This window comes from Grampus griseus, assembly GCF_964374135.1.
Source record: "Grampus griseus genome assembly, chromosome: 3".
Lineage (NCBI taxonomy): Eukaryota > Metazoa > Chordata > Mammalia > Artiodactyla > Delphinidae > Grampus > Grampus griseus.
The window spans coordinates 152275735-152294601 of NC_139019.1; the positions used below are offsets into that span (position 1 = coordinate 152275735).

At 54.2% G+C, this 18867-nt stretch overlaps 1 protein-coding gene across 1 annotated transcript; it reads right to left on the reverse strand.

Moving 5' to 3' along the window:
* Positions 1–438: 438 nt before the first annotated feature.
* On the reverse strand, positions 439–3362 carry GPRIN1 (G protein regulated inducer of neurite outgrowth 1; the record flags this gene model as incomplete). Its single annotated transcript, XM_082650964.1, is given in 2 exon segments — positions 439–3170; positions 3173–3362. Coding segments are annotated over 2 exon segments (2808 nt in total). The 5' UTR covers positions 3249–3362.
* Between the last annotated feature and the right edge of the window lie 15505 nt (positions 3363–18867).

Sequence of the window (18867 nt, forward strand, 5' to 3'; positions counted from 1 at the left end):
TCACATGTCAATCCTCGCACACTTGGGGTTTTTGTACACAGTCTCTCCCGTTCTGGGGACCTGGCCGCCGCTGGAGACCACAGTGCACCAGTCTGGACATCTCAGGAGCCTGCCTCAGCTCTCAGGGCTGGGAGCGTGGGTGCTGAGCGGGTCCCCAGAGGTTGCCCAGTGTGACCGGGAGGGGGTGGAACTGAGGGCTGTGAGGGGACAGTGGGGTGTCAGGGCTGGGTTCGTGGGCTCATGACCACGAGGGAGCCGGGTAGAGGGCGTTCATTTGTGTGTTTAGGAGGGGAGGGGGCTGGAAAGACAAGATAAGACCCTAGAGGCTGCCCGCCCCTCGGAGGCCTGTCACGCGTCGAGGGGATCCCTTCTAGGGGTCTGGGGTCAAGAAGGGAGCCTGAGAAGGTTGGAAACCCGGGCGTACAAAAGGGGAGCAGATCACTCGGCCGTGGGTCCGGCCCGTGAGCAGCACCGCGGCCGGCGCACACTCTGCAGCAGCGCGCGGAAGAGGCCGGGTGGGCGCTTCGCTGCGCCCTCTGGGGGCGCGGTGCGCACGGAGCCCGCACGGCCCGGGCCCTGACGCGCAGCGGGCGGCGGCGCGGGCGCCCCTTGGCGGCCGTGCTCCTCGATCTGTCGCTCCAGATGCTTCTGGATGGCCATGCCCAGTACCTCCACCTCCATGGCGGCGCCGTACACCTCCCACGTCATGCCCTTTTCGTCCCAGCTCACGTCGCGCACCGGCTCAGCGGCCTCTGGGGGCGCCACGGCGGCTGCCAGTGCGGAACCCGGCCGCACCCGCACTTCGGGGAAGGCGGGCGGCGCGGCGGCCTGCGGCGTCATGGGCTCCGTGGCCACGGAGCGCGTCTCAGCGGCGCCCAGTGACACCTGTAGGCCCGCGTCCCGGCGAGAGGGCGGCCTGGGCGCGGGGCTGGGTGCGCGCGGCGCCGCCTGGAAGCTGAAGGCCGAGCCGCCCCCGCCGTCCTGCGGAGACATGGGGCTCACGGCCACCGACACACAGGCCTGCGAGCCCGCCTGCGTGCCCGCGTCCTCGCGTGGCGGCGTGGCGCTCGCCTCCCACGACGGCGCCTTGGTGAAGTTGTCGCGAGTTCGCGGCCCCGGCGACGGCGCTACGGCCTCCAGGCCCGGGTTTCTCTCGGCCCTAGTGGCCGCCGGGTCCTTCTGGCCAAGGCTGCAGGCCTCGGAGCTGGGCAGTGGCGCTGGCTCCACGCGACCCCCGCTATCCGCGGGGTAAGAAGCGGAGCCGCAGGGTTTGTCATCTGCCTGCCTGGAGGAGGAGGCCTCCGCCTTCTCCAGGGTCAGGTGGGCCTGCTTCCCCGAGGATGGGGGTTCCCCTTTTCCCTGAGGCGCAGAGTCAGTCTTCCCCAGGGCTACAGGCTCCAACTTCCCAGAGACAATAGAGGATCCAGGATCCCCCTTCTCCGAGGTCAGCGGCTTCTCCTGCAAAGATTTAGCCTCTGCTTTTCCTGATGAGGCGGTGCCCTCCTGCCCAGGGGGCCTTGTTTCTGCTTTGCCCTCAGACTTGGGTTCTGCTTTCCCTGAAGCCCCGGGATCCACCTTCGTGGAGTTCATAGGATTGCCCTTCTCTAGAGGCAGAGGATCCACCTTTCCCTCTGGGACAGCTTCTGCTTTTCCCGAGGATGCCTGGACTGTTTTTCCTAGGGTCGTGGGGGCCACCTTTCCTGCAGACTCAGAGTTCATGTCTCCAGGGGGAACAGTTTCTGCCTTTCCCTTGCACACAGGGTCCACTTTACCCAAGGTCGGGGGATCAGCCTTCCCTGAGGCCATGAGACCCACCTTTCCAGGGGCCACAGGACCTGACGTTTCTGAAGACAGTGGATCTGCTTTTCCTCCAGTCACTGTCTCAGTTTTTACAGAGGATGGGGGACCCGCTGGGCCTGAGGACACAGGGTCTATCTTTCCTGATGATTCAGGATTCACTTTTCCAGAAGATGATGTTTTTGTATTTCCCACAGAAATGGGATCCCCCTTTCTGGAGGACACTGGGTCCTCCTTTCTTGAGGATGCAGTTTCTGTCTTTCCCACAGACATCAGTTCTGCCTGTCCAGGAGAAAAGGGCTCTGGCTTTCCTGAGGACACAGGATCCACTTTTCCCAAAGAAACTGGACCCGTCTTGCCTGAAGACACAGGGTCCATGTTTTTCAAAGATGTAGGATCCATCTTTCCTGAAAACATGGTATCCACCTGTCCAGTAGACATGGTTTTTGTCATTCTCATAGACATGGACTCTTGCTTTCCTGAGGAGGCAGGATCCATCTTTCCCAGGAACTGAGGGTCCTCTTTTGTAGAGGACACGGTTTCTGCATTAACCACGGTTTCTGCAGGCTCTGTCATCCCTAAGTGAGTAGGATCCACCCTTCCAGATGACCCCAGAGCCACTGTTCCAGGGGATACAGGCTTGATTTTGCCTGATGACCCTGGAGTCAGCATACCCAAGGACCCGGGATCTGTCTTTCCTACAGATGCAGAATCCGTGTTTTCCAAGGACACGGGATCCACCTTTTCAGATAGCTCAGGATCTCTCTTTCCCAAGGATACAAGATCTGTCTTTCCTGCAGATGCAGGACCCACCTCTTCTGAGGACACTTGAAGGTCTTTTCCTGAATACCTGGGCTCCTCCTTTTTTGGGAATGCAGGATCCACTTTGCCCAAGGATACAGGATACTCCTTCCTTGCAGACATTGTATCCACCTTGCTGGAGCACTCAGGATCTACCTTTCCCAATGATCCAGGATCCTCCTTTTCTGGGGTCACAGGATCCATCCTTCCAGAAGCCACAGGCTCCGTCTTTCCTGTAAACATGGGATCTGCCTTCCTCAAGGACCCGGCATCTTCTTTTCCTATGGAAATGGAATCTGCCTGCTTTGAAGACTTGGAATCCATCTTCTGTAATAACATAGGATTTCTGTTTTCTGAGGGTGAAGGGTCAGTTTTCACTGAGGACACAGGCTCTGGCTTCCCAGAGAAGGTGGTTTCTGGTGTCCCTGAGATCAAGGCTCCATGTGTCCCTAATGTCTCCTTGGCGGCTGCCTCTTGGGGAGGGATGCAGGTCAGGGAGGGGAAGGCCAAACTCCTGCCAGGGCCCTCAGAGCACGATGCCCTTTCCCCAGCCCCAGTGGGGTTGCTGTGTCCATGCCTGGGCTTTGGGCAGGGGTGTGCCTTGGGGGCGCAGGGCTGGCCTTTTGCTGGGAGGGGCAGCAGTCCCTCATGGCCGGGCTCCCAGCCCCCAGGCTCCCATCCTGTGGGCAGCAGAGGGCTGTGGGCTGGGGTCCTGGGGGGCTGGAGTCCTTTCGAAGCAGCTGGAGCCAGGCTGGGTCTTCAGCGCTGCCCAACTGCCCTCATGACCATGCTTGGGCCCCAGGTTTCTGTCTGGTTCTGAAACACAGAGAGAGCAGACTCAGACTCAGAGGGGATCCAGTGGGGAGGAGCCTCCATCTGGCCCTCCTCCTTCTCACTCTCTTTCTAGCAGGTGGGGCTTCTCACCACGTTCTCTGCCTTTGTCTGGTCCCCTCCTGCCCATAGGGTCTGGGCTAAAAACATGAACCCAACTATGTCATTCCCCTGCTTCACTGCTCCCAGTGGCCCTCTGGATAAAGGTCAGGCTTCCTAAAATGGCATTCAAGGCCCTTCACAACTTGGCCACAGTCTAACTTTTCCACTCCATCTACCATCACCCCTCCCTTATCAGCCCACCCCATGCAACATGCTACCTAGAAGTTATGCTTTTCTCCTTTAGGCCATGGGTCACAAATTCTGATGCCATAGGAGCCAGGTAGGTAATTTGATTGAGGGAAACAGACTGGGTACAGAACAGTAGGGAGTGGTGGGGACTAAGGCAAAGTGGAGAGCACATGCCCTGTCTAAAGGGGGAGCCATACTCCATCAGCCAAGTACTGCCCTGGAGAAATGCATCTTAGTAGTATCAGTCAGAAGTGGGAAATATAGAAGTTTACTGTAAAATGTCCCAATTAATTCAAGATTAAAAAAAAAAACCAGTATGTGGCCCAAACAAAATATGTCTGCAGATCACCAGTTTATGTCTGTGTAGGCCCTGGGGAGATGGGAATGGTTTACAGTCAAGGAAAGGACACAGTCTGAAATGTGTGTTTTCAAAGGTTGCTCAGGGATGGTGTGGAGGCTGGAGGGGAGGGGCTGCCCAATCATTTATTCAATCTCTCATTCATCTAATTCTTCATTCGTTTACCCAGCCCCTTCTCTGCAACAGTCTAGATGAGAGATGGTACAGCGAAGGTTGTGGGAATGAAGAGTTGGCAGGATTGAGAGGTCTGAGGGAAACTAACAGGAACCAGCTGGCGGTAAGAGGTGATGGTGGGGGTGGCCTGCAGGATGCTGGCTAGGGTGGCGGGTGCTGGACGACAGATCCGGGAAAAGGGGGAGTTGCATTTTGGACAAGCTGAGTGTGTGGTGCCTGGGGGATATCAGGGAGAGGGTCTGGCAGGCAGCTGGATCTGCATGCAACTCTGTTTTATTATACACTCAGCGGCCAAAGCAAGCAGAGTTCCCAATTCCCCCCAGACCTATTCCTCCTGCCATCTTCTCCAAAGCCATATTGCTGGTGCTCAGGCCAATATCCCTTGACTTTTTCTCACACCCGGCATCCCATCATCAGCAAAACATAATGGATCTACCTTCAAAATATATCGAGAATTTGGCCACTACCTGAGCCAAACCTGCACTTTCTCCCACCTGGATTATCCTTGCTTTTTCCTTCACCCCATATAGTTTTTTCTCAACACAGGAATCAGAGGGATCTTAGTAAAACTCAAGGTAGATCATGTCCCTCCTTTGCCCAGAACCATGCAATGTCTCGCCATCTCATACAATGTAGAAGTAAACTCCTTACCATAGCCCACAAGTTCCTGCATTTTCTGGCCCCGTCACCGCTCTTGGCCTTGTCTCCTACTGCTCTCCTGTGATTACCCTGCTTCAGTCACCCTGGCTGCCCCGCTGATCCTTGAACCCACTGCCTTGGGGCCTTTGCACTCGCTGTCTCCTCTGCCTGAAATGCTTTCCTTCCCAACATCTGCATCTCCCTGAAGCTTTCCGTGACCCAACCTGTGTAAAATAGCCTCCTTCACAACACTGGCTGACGCTTTCCATCCCCCTTGCCCCGATCAGTTTTTCTTCATGGTACCTGTCTCCAGCCACCATATTGCATATGTTTGTTTATTGCTCGTGATTTGTCTCTACCATCAGAATGTCGTCTCCAGAAGTGTGGGGACTTTGCTGTGTTTACTGATGTGGTCTCAGGGTTGAGAACAATGACTGGCACATAGTAAGCAAGTGGCTCCCAATAAATATTCGTTAAATGAATGACTGAATGACCTGTCTTATGATGTTAGTCCAACCATGCCACTCCTTGGCTCAAAACCCTCCTTGCTTTTTCGGGGGAAGTAAATTGGTTGTAATGTTTTTGGAAGGACATTTATCAATTCATATCAGTTTACAATGCATACAGCATTTGGGCCAGCAAGCCCACCTCTGGGGTGGTCTTGAAGACAGACAAATGGTGCATTGAGAACATGGCTGGTGATGAGAAGAAAACCAGGAAGTGGGTTTGTAAAATGTGGGACAAGCACAGAGGACCTCCCCTCCCCCACAGCTGTTAGAATGTGTGGAGTGATGAGGAAAGATGCCTAAGATAAATTAAGTGAAAAAAAGCCAGAGGATAGCATGGCTAGTGGGATCCCATGCGGGTAGGCAAGGACAAGGACAAATACACATCTGTAGGTTTATTTATAAAGAGAAAATTTCTGGAAGGAAACCCATGAAACTTTTAGCAGTGATTGCCTTTGAAGCGAGACCAGGGATCTGGAGGTGGAAGGGATTTTTTTTGAATGCCCCTTTGCGACACTTGAATTTTGGTTGTGTGCACATATTTTTTTAAAAACAGGAAAAAAAAAAAAAACTTTTAATGACTCCCTGTTACTTATAGGGTCAAGTTCCAACTCTTCAATGTGCTTCTAAGCCCCTGTGTATTTACTCACCTGCTGGGCTTTATCTTTCATTATGCACTCCATCCCCCAAAGCATGTGTACACACACACACACACACACACACACACAAAACCTTTTTGGGTTCAACCATGGGTTCACATTCTTTCCAATCTTGGCCTCTACACACCTTCCCGCTTGGCTTTTATTAAACCTTCAGTCCTCAGTTTAAATGCCTCCTCCTCCAGTGAGCCTTCTTTGCCTACCAGCTTCCTCAGGGTCCCTGTGGCCTCTTGTTCTGCCCCTAACCAGACTCTTGTCATTCTGCTTGTAGCCCTTTACACCTCTGGGTCCCCGCCTAGCTCTCAGGTCCCTGGATGGGGACTCAGCTGGTATTGTTCACGACTGGGTCCCCCAAGCTTTGGGCATATGAGACTTGGGGGGATAAGGGTTATCACCAAAATGGGGGCATGGGGGGAGGGGCAGTTTGCAGAGGATGGTGCGGGACTGGGTTATGGGAAGTTGAACTGCGGTACCTGGGGGACTTATAGGGGAGATAGCCAGGAGGCTGCTGGGAGACAGGTTTGAAACACAGGAGAGGTCTGCTGCAATTCCTCGGATCTGGTTTTCACCAGCATAAAAATGGCAGGTGTATGGGGAGCTTGGGCTGGAACTGGAAGGAGTCACCAAGGGCTATAGGAGGTGTGCTCTGAGTCTTCACCACCCTTCCTTTCACCCCTGGTAGCTCAGCCCTGGGGTCCTCTCACACCAGCCCCTCCAACAGGCTCCCTACCCCTGGGTGAGGCATGGGTAGTAAGTTGGGACAGCTCCCTGATTTACCAGCTCTGTGACCTCAGGCCAGTCCCATCTCCTCACTGGGGACCCTAACAAACCTACCCCCTGCTCCCACAGGGCTGCAGGGAGAATTAAAGATGAGGGGTGTGCACGTCTCTGCTACTTTAGGTCTGGGCTGTGTACATGCAAGGCCTGTTTTTATCTACTCAGCCTGTCAGAGCCCAGCTGTGGTCCCAGGAGGGGGCAGGGGAGGGAGGGCCAGCAGCACAGGCACAAACTGGCAAAACCTCACCCTTAGACATGCTTAACTCAGAGTGCTTAAAAAATTTTTTTAAGGAATTTAGTCATCAACATTTAAAAATTAGAAGGTTTCATGTAAAAATCAGATTTCTAGCTTCTCTTGGAAAACTAAAACTTGGCAATCTGAGCATGCTTCCTGCATGGCAGCAGTCAGCTGGAGCCAAGCAGTGGCTACTTCCTTAGTTGGGGGTACACTCTCCAATTAGCCACCATCTCTACCCCTCCCAGTGGTGTCCTGGACACTGAGGTTGACTGCCCGCTGCCACTGATCACTGATTTGCACCATCATTCTTCTTATAGCAGCCCTTCATGCATGCTGCCCACCTGGCCGGTAGTCACCTGAGTTTTGACCCTTGACCTAGATGCCAAGAAAGGTGGGAGGTGACCTCAAGCCCTTACTATGCTTATTATGTGCAGATCCCATACACTTTCCAGGCAGATGTTGTGTTCTTATTTTCCAGAGAAGGAAACTGAGGTTCCAAGAGGCAGGCATGGCCCAGCTGGTAACATACCCTTTCCAAAAGTCCTCCTGGAAGAGGCTGGCTTCTTAGTTCTCAGCTCACAATTCTCTGATACGGGATAAGGTCCCGGATTGGGACAGAGAGCCTGGCCAGGGAGTTAGAAAGATGTGGGGTCAAGCCCCAGCTTAGTCATTGACTTCCTACATGACTTTGGGTGAGTTTTTCCACACCCTGAACCTCCATTTCCCAATCTGTGAAATGGGGGAGAGGATGTAGCTATATTTAGTAGAGCTGGCTGAGCCCTGGGTTTAAGATCTGCCAAGATACCATTCCCAGAGGCTCTGCTGCTCACAGTTCTGCTAGACTTTTCCTGGTTCTCAAAGAAGCCTCGGTATCGGCCAGCCTCTTCTCCAAAAGGCAACTCAGGCCTGGGGCCCTACCTCCTCACCTCCCATCTCCCACTGGAACCCAGCCCCATCACTCTCCCACTGTGCGCTCAGCCCTGGACGCAGCATTCTCAGGCTCATTTTAGCACCTGGACTCCACAACAATCTCACGAGGGGGGCATTATCATCCCATTTCACAGATGACACTGAGGTCAGAGGGAGAAAAGACTTGACCAAGGGCACACAGCTGGGATGGGGGGCTCTAATTCAAAGCCTGTTTTGTCTGAATCCAAAGCCTGGTTCTTCCCACTCATATCAGCTGAGATCCTGGACACTGATGCTTGGCTCTTAAGACCCCTTTCTGCTCTTCAGGGTCATGCCAAGGGTCCTCCCAATCCCCTGGACCTAACAGGCAACAGTGTGAGGGAACGTCTAGGAAAGGAAGCAAGAGTGTCCTCCGTGCGGGAACCCGCCTTTGGGAACACGCTATGAGCAGATAAGCCTGCGCACTTCTCCCGCCCGGTTGAGGTAAAAGATTGAAATGACCCCCGGTTGTATGGGCTGGCTCACCCAGCATGCAGGAGAGCACCTAGGTGGCTTGTGGACATCTGCACCAGCTTAGGCCAGCCTGGGGAGCCAGGGCCTGGCTCCTACCTTCTGCTCAATAACTTGGTGTGCACATGTGCAGAATGCCCTGTGTCTCATGGTGGCCACTTGGACCCTGTGGGTATGCACATGTGTGGCCACATGGCCTCAGAGCCTCACTCATTGGAGGGATGGCCTGGGTATGTGCACAAGTGATTGTGCCCTGCCCCCAGGCAGAGAAGCCCCTGTGAATGCTCACTCAGGCCCAGAGACCTGACCAGCCAGTTATTTTCCCTTCAGGATTTCTTCCCTAATTGGAGCCAGGGCGCCAGGCACCTGCAAACACCTCCTCCCATGGTGATAAGACTGACAAAGGCTTGTGGTACTTCAGCAGGTGTGTGAGAAAGAGTGTGTGTGTGTGTTACAATCCTGGTGTGCTGTACTTCACTCTCTCATCCGCTTGTCTCCTACAACCCTCAGAGCAGCAAAGCTTCCTCCCTGGGGCTGGAGGGGAGATGGAGTCTAGCAAAGGGTGATAACCAGTCTTCCTTCCAGAAATGGCCTCCAGACCATCCGTCCGTCTATCCACAGGAGAGCAAGACTAGACATGCAGGAGTGGGTGTGTGTGTGTGGAGAGCAAGCTAAAAGTGTGTGACGGAGTGTGTGACACGCCTGCTCCGGGGTCCGGGGGTACATGAGGGATACCATGACGTGAATAGGCGCAAGCAGGCCAGAGCAGGATGGCTGCGAGTGCTTTGTGATCGGGGAGTATTGCTGAGTGTGCTGTGATAGGCAATGGCTGGTGTGAGTGTGTAGCTATGCCTGGGTGTGTACCAAAGGTGTACGGGGTGGGTGCACAGGTGACCATGTGTATGAGTCTGATGGAATGATCAAGGGACACAGTGGGTGTAGACCTGTGGCCTCGAGCGGTGAGTGTGTGACAGTGTGTGTGATGGAGCCCCAGCGTGTAGTCCACACTGAGCGTGCGACAGCGAATGTGCTCCATGGTGCCAATAGAACCACTCGAGCGCCGAGCTCGCTCCAGGGGGAAAATGAATCAACGCGGGCGGACCCCTCCCCGCGGTGGCGGGAAGCGTCCCCTCCCGCACCACCGCGCCAAACAAAGCGGCAGTCAGCGGCGAGGCCAGGAGCGGGGCCGGGGTCTTACAGTGTGGGCTGGCCCGCAGGGCCCCTCGGGTGCTCGGCCAGGACTGCGGACCCACCCCCGCCCCGCCCCTGAGTGGAACCTGGAAATGGACACCCGCCGCCCCGGCCGCGCGCGTATATTCACCCGGGCGCACGCCAGACACACGCTGCGCACGGTGTCCAAACCCCGCCACCCAGGAGGTTCGAGGACCCTGGACAGCGGCTCTGGGGCGGCCGCGAGCCGAAGAAGGCGGTCGACACCGCCCACCTGGAGCGGGCAGCAGGTGCAGGCGCGGCGCTTACCCGGCTGTGCCGCCGTTCCGTCTCCCCGGCGCGCTGCGCTCCGACTCCCGTCACCGCCACCGCTACCGCCACCGCCGCCGCCCAAGCTGCCTCGGCTGCCTCCGGCAGGGCTGGCGGGCGGACCCGCGGACTCCGCTACGCCGTCCTCCGCGCCGGCTACGCGCTCCAGCCCCGCGCCCCGCCCCGGGCATGCGCACTGGCCGACTCGCGGCCTCAGAACCCGGGAGGGGGCGGTGCCCGCAGGGAAGCAGGGGCCCAAAGGAGGGAGGGGCGCCCCTCGCCTGCCGCCCCTCACCACAGCCGCTGGGCTCCTGGGTTCCCCGCCCTCCTCGACCTGGTACCCATTTCACAGACAGGAGACTAAGGGGTGGAGAGGCTGCCTATTTGCTTCGCCCCTGTTGAGGGAGGGGCGCGCTATCAGATCTCACTCAATCCAGCCCGGTGAACGCTGTCTGCTTGTTTCACCGAGGAGGAAATTGGGGCCCAGAGAGGGGAAGCCGCTTGTCCGCGGATACTCGGCCCCTGGAGCGGGACCCAGGTCTGCGCGATCTCCGAGCTCCCCCTGCGCGGAATTTCCCGCCTCCGCCTTGGCCGTACTTCCGGCCTTCTCCCCCTCACCTCGCCCCGCCTCCGCCCCCTTTGTCTCGCCTCCACCCACGCTCCCGGGAGTGGAGGGACCTGCGTGGTCGGGGGAGCGCCTTCGATTTCCCCGCTACCGGCCTCCCTAGCCGGGGTGCCCGCCCACCTTCTAGTCTATGCAAGCCGGGTTCTCCTCCTCCTGGGTACCCTCAAGCAAATCATTTCACCTCTCCGAGTCTCAATTTCCCGATCTGTAAGGTGGGACTAACATTAATCACCTCACAGTAAGTGGTCTCGGAAGGATGAAGGAGCCTGAAGTAGGTGTTAAGGGCCTTCCAGCTGAATCTGAATTGCCAAGGACAGGAGGACTTGCTGCCCACCCTGCCTTAACTTTTCTCAGCAGAGAAATTGTCCCCTCCCCTTTGACTTCCCAGAGAAGAAAAAATGTCTGTAATGGCCAAGAGGTGATAAAGCCCTCTCGCTTGTACTGTGAAACCACCTACTAAAAATGGTAACAACTAACGTTAATATAATGCTTATTTAGGGGCAGTGTTTTTATGGTAAAGCCCGCAAGTTAACCTAACAACTAACGTTACCTTAATTTTGTTTTCCGGTTTCATCTAATTTCAATTTCCAATCACTTATAAGCAAGTTAATATTAATGTATTATATCCCCGTTTTTCAGATAAGAAAACTGAGATACTGATGATAAATCAGTTGTCTGCGTTAGTAGTGAAGTTAACTCCTGAAACTTCAAGCTTCACCCTTACTTTCTATTCCTCTCACTTACCTGGTGAACCATAAGTCACCGTGATCGTTAAAAAAAATTTCTTTTTTTTTTTTTTTTAAATCTAGATGGCAAATGAAGAAGAAGAAAAAAAAAAAATCTAACGGATGACGTCTTTAGCCAGCATCCCAGGGAAGCCAATAACGGGAGCACAGAACCAATTTTCAGCACCACGGACAACACTCATGCAAGGGCGGCTTCCCCACGTCTCTGGCCCTGAAAATTGCTCATTCATTGCCACAATGGCACTTCGCTTCACAGTTTACAAACCCTTTTCTACGCTCATCGTTTCATTTTACTTTCCCTACAGTCCTTCAAGGTAAACATCATCGGCTCCATGATACAGATGAAGACATCGAGGCTTGGGCAGGTTCACAAGACATGAAAAGTAGCAAGAACGTGGCTGTGATCTAAAAAGCCCCCCACACCCCCACCCCGGGGCAGGGCAAGTGCGGATGGGAGCAGGATCAGGGCATGAGTGAGGAGGCCGTAGCAGCTGCCCAGGTGAGAGGTAATGATGCCTGAACCATTGGGATGGAGAGGAGGGGCCAGATCTGATAACTATTTAGGGGTAAAGTCAACATGTCTACATCATGGGGTGGATGTGAGTGTGAGTGGAGAGAGGATTCTGCTGCCCCTCTGAGGTTCTGCCTTGGGGAGCCAAATGGTTGGAGGACAGATACCTGATGAACCCTGGGGAAAGAAGGGACTTGTGAAACAGCCACACTGAGACATCCGAGTCCAAAACTGAGCTCTGAAGTGGCGAGGCCTGGCGACAGACCAGGGAGCTGGTGATGGAGGTCAGGAGAGGTGTGTTGGTACATGAGGGGAGAGTATAGGCCAAAATAGGGTGAGACAAGGGCCCATCCTGAGGAACATCAACATTAAGGGAAAAGGAGGCTGCAAAAGAAGAATGAGAAAAAGTGGTCTGAGAAACCAGAAGAAACCCAGGAGAGTGTGATGTCTCAGAAGCCAAGGGGAGAGAACATTCCAGAAGGAGGTCAGGGTAAACTGCATCAGGAAGGCAAGATACAGCCTGAGAGTTGTCCTCTGGACTTGAAAAAAAGATAATGGAAATTTGATGAAAGCATGGTTACTGAAGTGGTGGGGGTGGAAGCCAGACTGGGGTGGGGTGGGGCAGGGACTGATGAGTTAATGGGAGCAAGGAGGTGGAGAGGGCAAGTAGATGACTCTCAAGTTTGGGCTTGGAGGGAGAAAGGGGATCTGGTAATCTCTACAGGGGCATTGGAGGCATTCAAGTCCTGATGGGAGGGGGACAGTAGAGAGGGAAAGGGAGATGCCAAGAAAGGAGATCATAATGCCTGGGCCCAGATGCTCAGTGTGGAAGGATAGGATGGGATCCAGCACCCTGGGGCAGCTCACAGACCCTGAAATGAAGATTCAGGGAATATGGTTTATTTGGGAGGTGCAGGGACACCAGCAGGGGAGTGGGAAGGTGACCCAGGAAGGGAAGGCATCCAATAAGAGGTGGTTATCAAGCCAGCTACCACAGTGGGTGAGTGAGGCTTAATCCTGCAGGAAGTCTTGGGAAAGGGGGTAAATGCACATCTCAGAATTCCCCTGGCTGAGGGCAAGGGAGCTGGTGTATTTATATCCCAGCATCTGGCAGACATTGGTGAAGAGCCAGCCCATGGGGCTGTGTGTTAATTCCCAAGCACTTCTAGCCCACAGTGCATGTGGACAAAGTGGGTTCCATAGCCCGAGGACAGCTCTTCGATAATGATGCGGGTACTGGCTGTTGGGAGTCCTACTGGTGGGCACAGAAATAGTATGGTCATCTGAGGGGATGTAGTCAGAGCTCTGGCCATGTCTGCTACATGTGCACAGTCAGGGCCTTTTTCCATCGGTGCCCTTTGCCACACTCCAACCACTCTTGTTCCACGGTGACTTGTTGATAAAAAACACGTTTAAAAATGAAAATTTTCAGACAACAAAACAAAACACCTGCCAAGGCGGAGCAGGAGCTCAAAAAGGGCACGGAGGTAGGCAGCGTGGGTTCACATTCTGACTTTGGCAGTTGCTAGCTGTGTGGCCTTGACTGAGGTCTCTCTAGGCCTCAACTTCATCATTTGTAATTCTTAGCTCTCGGAGCTCTGAGGAGGATGCAGGGAGAAAAAAATCCCCAGGAACCAAGCATAGTGTAACACTTGTGGTGGATGCCAGGGTATGGCAAGCCCAGCACTGTGTACCCTTGTCTGACCACAGGACCTCCATTTTCCTTGAGGAACCGCGTCCTCACTCCAGTCCATGTGGTGGAGTGGGATGGACCCACTGCCATTTCTAGGGATGGGCAGTGACCCAGGCCTGGCCAATCACTGTGCAGTGATTAGTTCCAGGGGTAGAAGTAGAGCAAAGGACCACAGCCAGGGCAACTGGCTCTCCCCCTTCCTTGGAGCCTTAGGGGGTGCTAAATTGGTGGTGTGTCTGCCTGGAGCTGCTGAGGGTCATCTTTGTCCCCACGTGGAGCGAGTCTGCCTGGGCCCGGACCGTGGCTCATCGGGTTCAGGCTCATACTGTGACAACCAACATGACTGCCCGCACCAGTGTGAGTGTGTGTGCGTGCATATCTCTGGTTGGTCTGCCTCCGTGAAGCCATATACACTCATACACACCAGAAGATAAACAAATGCCTGCAGCTCCTTTGCTGGCGCCCAGGCTGGGGGTGGAATAAACAATCCCAGTGACTTTCTGAAAAGCAAGCGTGTGTGGCAACAGGCACCATGGAGACAAGCAGACTGTACCAGAGCAGAGACAGCAGCCACCCCCCAGTGCCACCCCAGCCCCACCGCCACACACATGCAAATACACACGCACATCTCATGTTCATATCTACACATGGTTCCGCTTTCAAATCCAGGCACATCACCCTTGGGATCTGGCCCCCATTCCAGCTTTGCTTGAGACTAAAGGCCTTTGAGAAGGTCTGAGATTTCCAGTACAGTGGCATTCACAGTTCCTCACCCCTTGCGTGGACACTGGTCCTGGTCTAGGCCAAATTTCAGTAAATCACAGCTTCTAGGAAAGGTGTGTGTATGTGTGTGTGTGTGTGTGTGAGAGAGAGAGAGAGAGACAGAGAGGAGAGAGAGAGAGAAGGGGAGAGAGAGAGGGAGGGAGAGAAGGAGAAAGAGGTGGGAGGGTGGGCAGGATCACATGGCAGGCAATGCCATATAAACCCAACTTTCTGGAAAGTTCTCTTTGCTTCAGAGGTGCACACACAACACACATTCATCTGCTTCTTCAAGAAACACTCACCCAGACCCCTCACCCCCTGAGGCTTGTATGGACACAGCCCTGGATACACTCAGATATGTATCCATCCTCATGCATGCAGGGCATAACCCAGTATCCCCTAGATGGTGGTGGTGGTGGTGGTGGTGTACCATTTACTGACTGCCCAAGTGTTTTACAGTCATCTCTTTATATTTAACCCTTAAGAAAAACCACCTGAGATTGATATTATTATTATTCCCATTTCACAGATAAGGCAACAAAAGTTCATAGAGGTTAAGTAACTTGCCAGGGTCACACAGAAAGTGACAAAGCTGGCAGCCAAACTCCTGCCCACACTATTAGCCCCTCTTCATTTAGTCAGATATACATGCAACAGCCATGCGTGCACAGGTGTGCGTGTGTACACAAACACACACACACAAACCCTGCCTCCTCCGTCAGTGCAGGTAACTGATGTCCATGGAGTCATTTTCCTCACCCTGACCTCCTCATATGCACCACTCCCAGACCCACAACAGCACTGCCCTGATATTCATGAGAGCCCCTCGTCCAGGCACCTATGAGCACAGCCTGCTGCCCACAAAGGTCCCCTCCCCACAGCAGCTGTAGGCTCAGCTGCTGCCCAGCTGGGGGCCACCCTGGCATTTGGATGGGTGACTCAGGCTGAATCATGGCCCAGCTGCTCCTTGGCAGCCCTCTCCCCCACTCTGCCCAGAAAGCCTATTTTGAAGGCAGAGATGGGCCTTGGGTAGCGGACAGGGAGCGGGGCAGTCGGGGATGGGAACAGGGAGCATGGGCACTTGAGCAGGAGGGTCTCTGTGCCCTCCTCTACTCCTCAGTGGTCTGCAGGTGCTCTCAGGCAGCCCCCGACCACGCCCCTCATTCTGCCAGGGAAGTGGACGCTTCTGCCTGGGCACAGGTAAGGGGCTCCCTCTCTGATCCCAGGGCCCACTTTGGCTCCCCTGCCCCACCTTTTGGCCCTAATAACAACAATAATAACAATATTTACTATTCTAATTGATCACTCACATGTTACAGTATTCTACAGTTTCAAAGCACTTTCTCATCAGTATTGCATTTAATTCTCTTATTAGTCCTCGAGTGGGCTAATAGCATACTTAGGAGTGGCTATCATCCTTACGTTTGAGCTGAAGAAACGGAAGCTCAAAGAGATTATATGAACTATCTAAGGTCACACAGTCGAAGTGACAGAGCCAGGAACCAAACTTAGGCTTCTTGGTCCAATCTGTGGAAGGTAAGCATTAGGGCTGGAGTTAAGCTGCAGTTGGGCACGGCAGGGCCATGGTGGGGCCACGGTTGGGGCACTGGAAGTGGCATGGGGGAGTGGCAAGGTAGGGGGCCTGCCTAGTGGCTTGGTGTGTGGCAGGATCATGACAAAATTTTTCTCTTTACCCTTCTACAACTAACAGATTATGGAATCATTTATGCTTTTAAATCTTCTTTTCCATGTTTCAGGCCAATGTCCTATGGCTAACAAGTGCAGAGCCATGGAGTTTCTACTGAGAAGTCTTGACCCAGAGGACCTTTGCTTTCCAAAGCCTTAGTTTCCTCATCTGAAAAAATGGGCCTGGGCCTCCAGTGGGGCAGGGTGTTGAGAGGCGTGAGTGCAATCATGTGCATCATGCCCTTTAGAAGCCATGAAGGACTTCACAAAAAAGGCTGTTGTTCACATTTTGTTTTATCTTTAAAAAACACCTGTGGGTACTGGGCAGAGGGCAGGTGGGCTTCTGGGAACCTGGGGGCAGTACCGAGAAGGGGAGTGGGTGACAGGTCTTCCTTCCCCCTGCCTGGGCTCGGCCTGGCCTTCCCCCACCCTCAGCCCAGAGCTGGTTTCTAGGCAACAGGATGGATGCAGGGATGGTTCGGAGGGGAGAGAGCTATAAATAGGGAAGGGAGAAAACAAAAATAAAGTTCCAGAGAAGGCTGTGGAGCCACATTACTAAGGGTGGGGTTGGGAAGACAGGGAGGGAGATGGGTGAATGGTGGGGCACAGGGACAGCCCCCATCCCTTCATCAGGAGAGAGGGCAGTTTCAGGTTACCCAGCCGGCAAAGGTCCACAGAATGCTGACATGTGTGAGGAGGGGGTCTCCGTGTGCACAGCTGAGAGGATGGGGGTGACAAGGAGGAGTCAGTTCTGGTTAGAGAACTAGGGGAAGCTCAGAAGAGGGAAGGATTTCAACAGGCAGAGTTGCAGGCAGATGTCCAGGTGAAGGAAAGAAGCAGGCTAAGGAAAGGAAGGTGTGAACCAGGTGGGGTGGGGACCCACAGATCTCAGAGGCCTGGCCAGGCGTGGCCTCGCCAACCACACACACCGTGTCCACAAAGACGCAGCAGGGCTCTTCCTGTGCTGTGATGCTCGCCCTCCCCAAATTTCCCAGGCCACTTCCTTTTCATTCAGGTTTCAGCTCTACCTCGCCTCCTTAGACGCTTGACCTGACCACGCAATTGAATGCTGGTCACCACCCTTACTGTGTCACATTCTATCACATTGCTCTGTTTTTTTGTTTGTTTTTTTTTTTTGCGGTACGCGGGCCTCTCACCGCCGTGGCCTCTCCCGTTGCGGAGCACAGGCTCTGGACGCGCAGGCTCAGCGGCCATGGCCCACGGGCCCAGCCGCTCCGCGGCACGTGGGATCCTCCAGGACCAGGGCACGAACCCGCCTCCCCCGCATCGGCAGGCGGACTCTCAACCACTGCACCACCAGGGAAGCCCTGCTCTGTTTTATGTTCTCCATAAAACCCAAAATTATCTTGATCCATATATTTGCTGATCCATGGACATGAGTTCTGCCAGGGCAGTGACCTGCAGGGCTGTTCCCTGCAGCCCCTTACTTCTAAGAACAGAGCAGGTGAGCAACACACACTGTCGAATGACTAAATGCACACAACGTGTGGGCAACCTCCATGTACACGTGTGAACAGAGATACACCTGCATCCATATGTTAGTGTGCACACTCAACACCCCCCCCCACACACACAATCTCACTTGCAGTCTCCATGAAATTGCGCAAGCATCTGTTATCTACACTCTGCTGCCTCCACATTTTCCTGTTGTTGGTGGGTTTTGTCTCTCTCTCCTCAGAGCAAGTCCCTTTTGGAAAATTCCAAAGGAACTGGGCTTCGGAGTCAGGCTCGGGTCTGGATGTGGCCTTTGCCACTTCCCAGCAATGTGACCTAGGGCAGGTAACTCTGCCTCTCTGGCCTCCATTCTCTCATCCATAAATTGGGGCTAATAAGGAATCCTTGAGGACAGTTTCAAGTGAAATGAATGGAGGCAAGTGCTGGATGCCTGGGAGATACTGGGCACTGGGGAAATGGCTCTGTCCCTGTCCTGAGGGTGGAGCCCATGAGCTGTGTGTGCTCACACAGGCACTCACAGTCAGGAATTCGGTCTGACACAGGGCTGGCATCTTCCGTTGTCACTTCTGGGCTTGTGCCTGGAATGCATTTAAAGTGACCTCTGCAGATGAGAATACTGGTCTCTGAGCAGAAAATCAAGCTCAGAAAACCAGGTGTGTGGCTTGGCACCCGGGAACGAGGAATAAACCTCTTCACAAGCCAGATGGTGAACCTGGTTTGGGCATCTAAAAATGGATATCAGGTGCTGGTAGCTGGCAAGGGGTTGGCAAACTCAAATTCCTCAGAAGTCAGGCAGTTCATGAAAATGAGTGAAGTGGATGGGAGGCACACAACAGGGAGGGAAAGGGACTGTCGCCAACTGGAATCAAATGAAAAATATTTAAACCTTGTGCTAGAAAGTTAAACATCTCTACAGGCCAAATTCAACCTAAGGGCCACGAGTTTGCAATCCCTGCAGACTGTGGGTTGTAAATAATGTCTTAATTCAGCCAAAAAGGATCTGGCCATCCTGGAACCCGCACGTTGAGCCAGAGAATTGGAGCCCACCGGTTTGTTCTCCCTACACACACGTCTGTCATAAGCCTCCTACTTCCAGAAGTAAAGGCTCGTACACTGCAGGCCAAGGTGACCCGAGTGGACCCCGGTCTCCCCCAGCGTGCAAGGCCTTCTCGAGCCAGGCACCACCCCCCGCCCCGAACAACTCAGGGAAGGAGGGGGCGCTGAACACCTGGCGGTTGACTGAATACAGTAAGCTCCTTCCAGCCCTTGGGGCTGGAGGGGCGAAGCAAGGTTTGAGTGGGAAAGGAGGTCGGACCTGGCAGAGAAGGGGCTGGGTCTTCCTCAGGCAAGAATGGGGGTTATTGCGGCAAAGCAGAGCCGGGCTTCCGCATGGGTGAGT